Genomic DNA, 6,761 nt, shown 5'->3' with positions numbered 1-6,761 from the left:
TTCTCCACCGTGCAGGGCGGGGGTCCCGCGGGCGGGTGTCGCTGCTCCTTCTCCACCGTGCTCGCGAGCTCGATTCCCCGACAGACGGAGGGGAGCGGACACCACTTGCATGGAGGAGGCGGTCGTCCCACTGGCATGGGCTCTGTTGGCTATGCGTGCTTTGCTGCACACCTGTAGATTAGTATTGGATGTGTTGGGGATTTGGATTTTGGTGAAGTTAGATTGGTCTAGATTGGACGCATGTACTAATAATTAGGATTGGACTGTTTAGGACTGATTTTAATTAGATATCAGTTGGATTCCAGTGATTGGATATGGACGGATTGTCTCAAAGAAAGGCGCTCACCATGTGTTCGATGAATTGTCTCAAAGGCGATGAAGTTACCTGCATAAAGATGAGGCGACTCTATCCAAGCCAAACTAGCCAACTAAACAAACTACATGCTAGCTAGGTTTAGATAGTGTAGGCAACCAAACAAGTCTATCTTGGCTTGTTGGAGGCAGTCTTAGGCTAGCCTGGCTTATTTCCTAGCCAGGCTAGAAGTAAGCCAGGTAACCAAACGGACTCTATATGTACATGGCTTTTGTTACGATAATATGATATAATGTATATCTAGACGCATAACAAAAATGAAGGGAGTAGTATAATTAATGGAAGTTGGTTTGTCTATATTATAATTTAGATTCCAAGCAATGGAAACTTTCAAGTGGGATTCCTTAGGCACTTGTTGATTCTTTGTGAAAAAATAACTTATACTGAGGCTTAACCATTTTGTTAGCACACTTTAAGTTTATTAGTGCAAGTTTAAGTCAGTATCCGCCTTATCTGCACCTGGCGCTTATGACGTGGTAAAGAAATTAGGTTTTCTTACATAAGCACCATGTCTAAGCATCTCTGTCATCCATGACCCAACATGTCATCTAGTAGGTTGGATCTGTCTTGTGAAAGCATCCAACTTTAATCTAATCATGGGCTATTATGAACTGCTGTGAGGAACATGGTAGTGGATCCAAAATCTAGCAAGGTTTATTTCAGTATTCCTCATCATGATCATATCGTTAAAATGTTATCTATTTCTATGTATATGCTCCTCATTTGAATTCTTGTATTGTTATTATTTTAAACGGAACTCTATGTTGGATGATCCAATTTCTGCATTTGCAGAATAAAAATATGAAATATGAACTCATGTCCTGCGCTCTTACTTTACATGGAAAGGATGCTGTCCCTCCTTATCTGCTTCTCCTTTTTAATACTGTTGTTTGGGGAATATGCATGGCAAGCTTAGGTGCACATATAGAAAAGAAGTGCAACAATTCCTGCAACTGTCAAGGTATTGATGTGTTGGCTATGCCACCTCTCACTTTGTGATTAGATTTGTTCTCTGTGGCTAGTGTTTGTTATGCATCTTGTTGTCATGATTCCTCCAGATAAGAACTTTACTGACAGTAACAATTTAAACCAATATCTGTCATTTTAATGTACTGTTCCAGGTTCATATTCTCTTATCACTATCCAGCAGAGATACCTACGTCATTATCACCGCTCCAATTATACAATTTATTCCTCTTTTCAGCATTTATCAAAAGTAGTGCATGGGACCAAACAAAATGAAAATATATAAATACAACTAAAAAACCATGGGAGTAGTAGTTACTAGAAAGGAATAAAGTGGGAATTTCCTGCCCACTATGGGCATCTTCCTCTTTATCATCGAATTCTTCATTTGGTTTTAGTGTGAAAGCATGGCGATGCTACTATTTATCTTCTTCCTTTTTGGTTGGATGCTTGCTTCAGCCATTTGATGATTATGCCTCAGAGCCATTCCTATTTGTTAGTCTTCTTTGGACAATGTTTTAGGAGATGTGAGATGTGGCGAAAAGCAGCAGATACTTGAGCTCCTTTGGTTCACCACATGATAGATCTCGCTGACGTGTCCACCTTTTATGATCTACTGATGGTGTATCTTAGGTGCCTCTAATGGTTTCTATAATGGGCCCTTCTATAATATACAAAGAGGATAGCTCAAGCTTAAATGTGTGAATGTGTTAGGAATTTATACTTTTGCACAATATTTAGCTTGGTGTAATTTTTGTTTGTTCTAATGTAATGGCTACATGCCATGTTTGAGTTCCCATTGTTCCCAACTTCCTATCCTTTTAGGAAGTTTTTTTTTTTGGAAAAGTCAGGAGAGCTGCGCTTCATTGTATTAGAGAAGAAAATGGTCCCCATGCAGGCATAAAGCCCACTCATCTCATACGGGGACCAAATATGAGAGGTGATTTTAGCAGCAAAATAAAGACAAAAAACTTGAGACCAAACTACACGACCCAACCAAAGCTACAAAGAAAATTAGATTCTTCCACCAAGCTCTAAACCGCGCAGCTTCTTAGCTCTGGCTAGGCACTAGAGACTATGTTTATCTTTGAACTCCCTCAAAATTGATGTAACCAAAGGTGCAGCACCTTTTTAGGAAGTGACTTTTCCTAATTGGATACTGGCTTCGTAAAAGGATTCTCAAATCATTTTTTTTGTTAGACTCTCTTTTCTTGTAGTACCGAGTATCTCTTTCTGTTCTGCTGTTTCCAGAGTTGCAATATTTTGGTTGTTTTCGTGAAAGGCTATTGGAATATTTTGTGTACTCACTGAAGAGGCGAAACTGTCATGGTTTAAGGAATTCATCTGTATTAGGAATTATGATATAAAAAATTCTGTAACTATTCTTTGAAAAGAATATGGTCGTCCTATGCTAAAACAGTGTTGCGTTAAACAATTTTTCTCTCTCTATTTGCATGTTCAATCAAATGCATTTTCATTCTGTATTTTTATGGCAAGATTATTAGTATTAATTTACAAAGAGGTACCTATCATAAGTCTGGCAACATTATCATAAGGAATGGAACATAACTGCCAATATCTTTCCTTGAGGCAGCTGGGCCATAGTTAGTACTCCTGTTGCATGTAATTTTGTAAGTTAAAAGGAAATTTTCTTTATGTTAAATACTCACACGGAATTTCAGCGGTTGATGTCATTTAAAGAGATTAAAATTCTTCCAGAAACTAATTTGTAGTAGAAGATATCTTTTAAAAAAGTTAGAATTCCCAGATTTAGTGAATCTGTCCTCTTCATCAGCCACTAATAATCTTTGATGGCCTTCATCATCTGATAGTGAGACTAGCTGAATCCCAACTATCTGAATAGAGGAATAGCTTTCACTCACCCTGTCACCCACAGAAAGAAAGAGCCCTCGCTATGTGCAAGTTACAGATAAATGTGCAACTGTGTATATATGCAAATTAATTATCTAGTCTCTGAAAAATCAATTATATAATCAACTATCTGAATAGATTAATTGTTTTTATGCAAGCTTCTTAAGGAACAAGTTTTAGGGTAAACAACCGTTCTATGCATTTCTGTTGTGCAGTTTCATGATATTTTAGAGTTCCTTGCTGTTTACACCGTAGCCGCAAGAACCTTATGTTGTAGAGAAATCTTCTTTTAGGTTTATCAAGTAAAGAACTCATAGTGCAACTTGCCGCATTTGTACTTAGCTAGCTTCCAACAGTTTCAAGAAAAAAAAGAAAAGTTCTCTGTCTTTTTGTTATGCTTTATTCACAGGAGGACATTATCGATGTAGAATAAAGATTTTGCATGTTTTAAAATTGTCCTGTTTCCCTCTATATATACACCCTTGCTCATTTCATGTCTCGGTGTGCTCATCTAAGTCCTCTGGAGTCTCAAGTCTGCACTTGCTTGCACTCTGACTGAGCTAGCCAAATATGGACTATACGAATTTGCGGCGCCAGATCATCTCCATGAAGAAAAGCCTCTTCGATCAGGTTTTGTCTCAGTTCACTGGAAACCTGGGAGAGTAATGACTAACTGCGTCACCACCTACTAATATTTGTTTGCTTGTCTGGAGCTCTTAGTTTTGACAGGGTAATCAGTATAGCTCATTCTGTCAGGCAGAGTATATACTGACTCATTCCCATTAAAATCGGCTTTAATTTGTAAATAACTGCATAGCTCATTGTGTCAGATTTTAATCTGGTATATATAGGCCAATGCTCAAGTAGCTCCTATCTTCCCATCTAAAAGTTACACAACATATTCTGCTACATCATGTATATATACATGCATCATGATAGTGGGGAAGGATGTCGCCGACCATACAGAATAGCGTGCCACTTTATTTCCTGCTTATATTCCTTTGAGAATATACAGAAAGGTGGGGTTTTCAAACTTTACAGAGTAATCATAGGTTAGGATCATTTTGATCTTGCATTAGTTTCTGGTACACAAATCCTAGAGTGTCCTTTATGCCTAGCTAGGTTGAAACCTAAAACCACTTGCTGGAACTCACTTGGTTCATCTTTATGTGGACAGACCAAAAAGCAATCTTTTGTGGTGTATTTTAGAACAAGGATTTGTAATTGCAAGTAACTGCAATTCCACTGATTGGGATATGATTTTTTTTTGGAAAATTCCAAAATATTCTCACATTGCGTTCAAGTTTGTATATATCTTCTGTTTTCATGACCACGTAACACAATACTTGCAGCAAATAGAAAGCATGAAAACCATATATATACTCTTTTTATTGTATACTTTGATTGCATGTGTCTCTCTTTTATTTCCAACATGCCACCGCACTTGTCATCGAAAATTTGCCTGTCTTCATGCCCAAATGTATCATATATATCCGTCATTTATTTGAAGATAATTGGATCCTTCATAATGTCTGATGTCTACAATTGAAAGAGGTCGCTCTCAAGAGAGAAATTGCTTTTTGCCACAGAGTTCATTCTTCTGTATTTTGCTTTTCAATATATCTACCCCTTGCTTTCCTGCAGGGATACCTGGATGAGCAATTTAATCAGCTGGAAGAGCTGCAGGATGATTCAAGCCCCAATTTTGTTGAGGAAGTTGTGGCTTTGTTCTTCAAGGATTCATCAAGACTGCTGACGAACATAGAGCAAGCGCTGTAAGTAATATATGTCTTAACTCATTCTAAAAGAATACTTTGGTTTTCTAGTACAAATTATACACATGACTTCAGACATGATATCAATTAACAAGTAGTAGAAAGCATACAGAATAGTGTATTCACTTTGAATTTCTTGTGATGCAGTGAGAAGTACCCACAGGATTTCTACCGGTTGGATTCGCTGGTGCACCAGTTCAAAGGCAGTGGATCAAGGTACAGAGGGGATGAATATGCCCAGAAACATATATATAGGGCACGCAATTGCTTTGCATATATAACTCGGCAATGCAGAATCTTCTGATTACCTATTCTGGACTGGCTTTTAGAGTTCTCAGCTCACTGATACAAAAATTGATTAGTAAGACAGATAGTACTTAATTACAAGTTTACTAAAGGTAGCCTCATTTTTGGCAGCATTGGTGCACTGAGGATGAAGAATGAGTGCTCCATGTTTAAGGCCCACTGCAACGACAGGAATCTGGAAGGGTACCGTACACTTGACGACTCTTCTTCCTCTATACCTGCATCTCATTCTTTGCTTGAGCAGCTGCATCTCATTCCATGGCTCACTCAGATGCCGCCGGTCACTCCAGAAGATGAAGAGGGAGCATGCCACTCTGAAGCAGAAGCTGGAGACATATTTTCATGTAAACACAAACACCAAATTAAAGGCCCTGTTTCTACATAGATAACGATCGATCATCTGTTCTTACCCACTATTTACTGCCTGCTGATGACACAGTTGCTGAGGCAAGTCGGTCCTCCAGAACGTGCGGTGAATTCATGGAAGTAACAAGAATAGATAGCATGGGAGGCAGTTCCAAGGGAAATAAGAGGGTGGGCTCTCTCTGCTCCTTTGGAAGAGTATTGTATACTCCTCAAGTTTTGCTCAGTTGCTGGTGTGCCCTTTTGCTGCTCATGGGTGATGTGTCTCGGTGTCCGTCTGTGTGTGGTCTCTGTACCGTCTGGTGTCTTGCGTACACTTTGCTCGCTCCTTGGTAGTATATGGAGCGTCACAGTGCTGCTTCTCTAGGCCTTGTTTAGATTGAGAAAAATTTCAACCTGATGAATAGTAGCACTTTCGTCTTATTTGGTAAATATTGTCCAATCGTGGACCAACTAAGTTTAAAAGATTCATCTCGTGATTTCCAACTAAACTGTGCAATTAGTTTTTTTTTACCTACATTTAATGCTCCATGCAAGTGGCTAAAAATTGATGTGATGGAGAGAGAGTGAAAAAACTTGGAATTTTGGAGTAATCTAAACAAGGCCCTACTCTGAAATGTAATGGTATCAATATATTTGGTCGGGTTTTGTCGTAAGACATACATAATGTCTCATGATTCTGTTCTGTTTCGTGAATTCTTGCTGCTGATAACAATTTCCTTCAAATCAGCTAAGTAGCATGACTCACTTTAGTTTCAAAATTAATTATTTGGAAAAAGAGCATGGAAAACTTTTACTTGTTCACGGTACTGTCCAATTTTTCCATTCATATATCGAGTTATTTTGTTGCATTTATTTTTTTATCCTTAGCTCACGAAATGATTTGGCACATGGTCAAATCTATCTAGTTCAGTTCATTGCAGAGGTGTTGTTACACGGTGCTGTGCAAAGGAAGATTCGCATCTCACTGGATTACAAGTTTACAGTAATGTCATGAGAAATGTACACCAAGAGGTGAACAAGATTGTTACATTCACATGTAGCCCTTTTATATTTTAAGAATTAGAAGCATACTCCGCGCGTTGTTACGGGAATTGCAGATTAAT

The 6,761-nt window shown here is 38.4% G+C and overlaps 1 protein-coding gene across 1 annotated transcript; it reads left to right on the top strand.

Annotated features, from left to right (window-relative positions):
* The first annotated feature begins 3,722 nt into the window (after positions 1-3,722).
* LOC136513888 (pseudo histidine-containing phosphotransfer protein 2) lies at positions 3,723-5,925 on the top strand. Its single transcript, XM_066507865.1, has 6 exons — positions 3,723-3,841; positions 4,856-4,986; positions 5,134-5,202; positions 5,404-5,475; positions 5,564-5,636; positions 5,732-5,925. The coding sequence occupies exons 1-6, from the start codon at positions 3,782-3,784 to the stop codon at positions 5,780-5,782; spliced, it is 456 nt and encodes a 151-aa protein (XP_066363962.1). The 5' UTR covers positions 3,723-3,781; the 3' UTR covers positions 5,783-5,925.
* The last annotated feature ends 836 nt before the right edge of the window (positions 5,926-6,761 follow it).

This window comes from Miscanthus floridulus, chromosome 16 (assembly GCF_019320115.1).
Source record: "Miscanthus floridulus cultivar M001 chromosome 16, ASM1932011v1, whole genome shotgun sequence".
In the NCBI taxonomy this organism is placed as follows: Eukaryota; Viridiplantae; Streptophyta; class Magnoliopsida; order Poales; family Poaceae; genus Miscanthus; species Miscanthus floridulus.
Note: the sequence above shows the minus strand (reverse complement) of the source record. Positions and strands in the feature narration are given on the sequence as shown.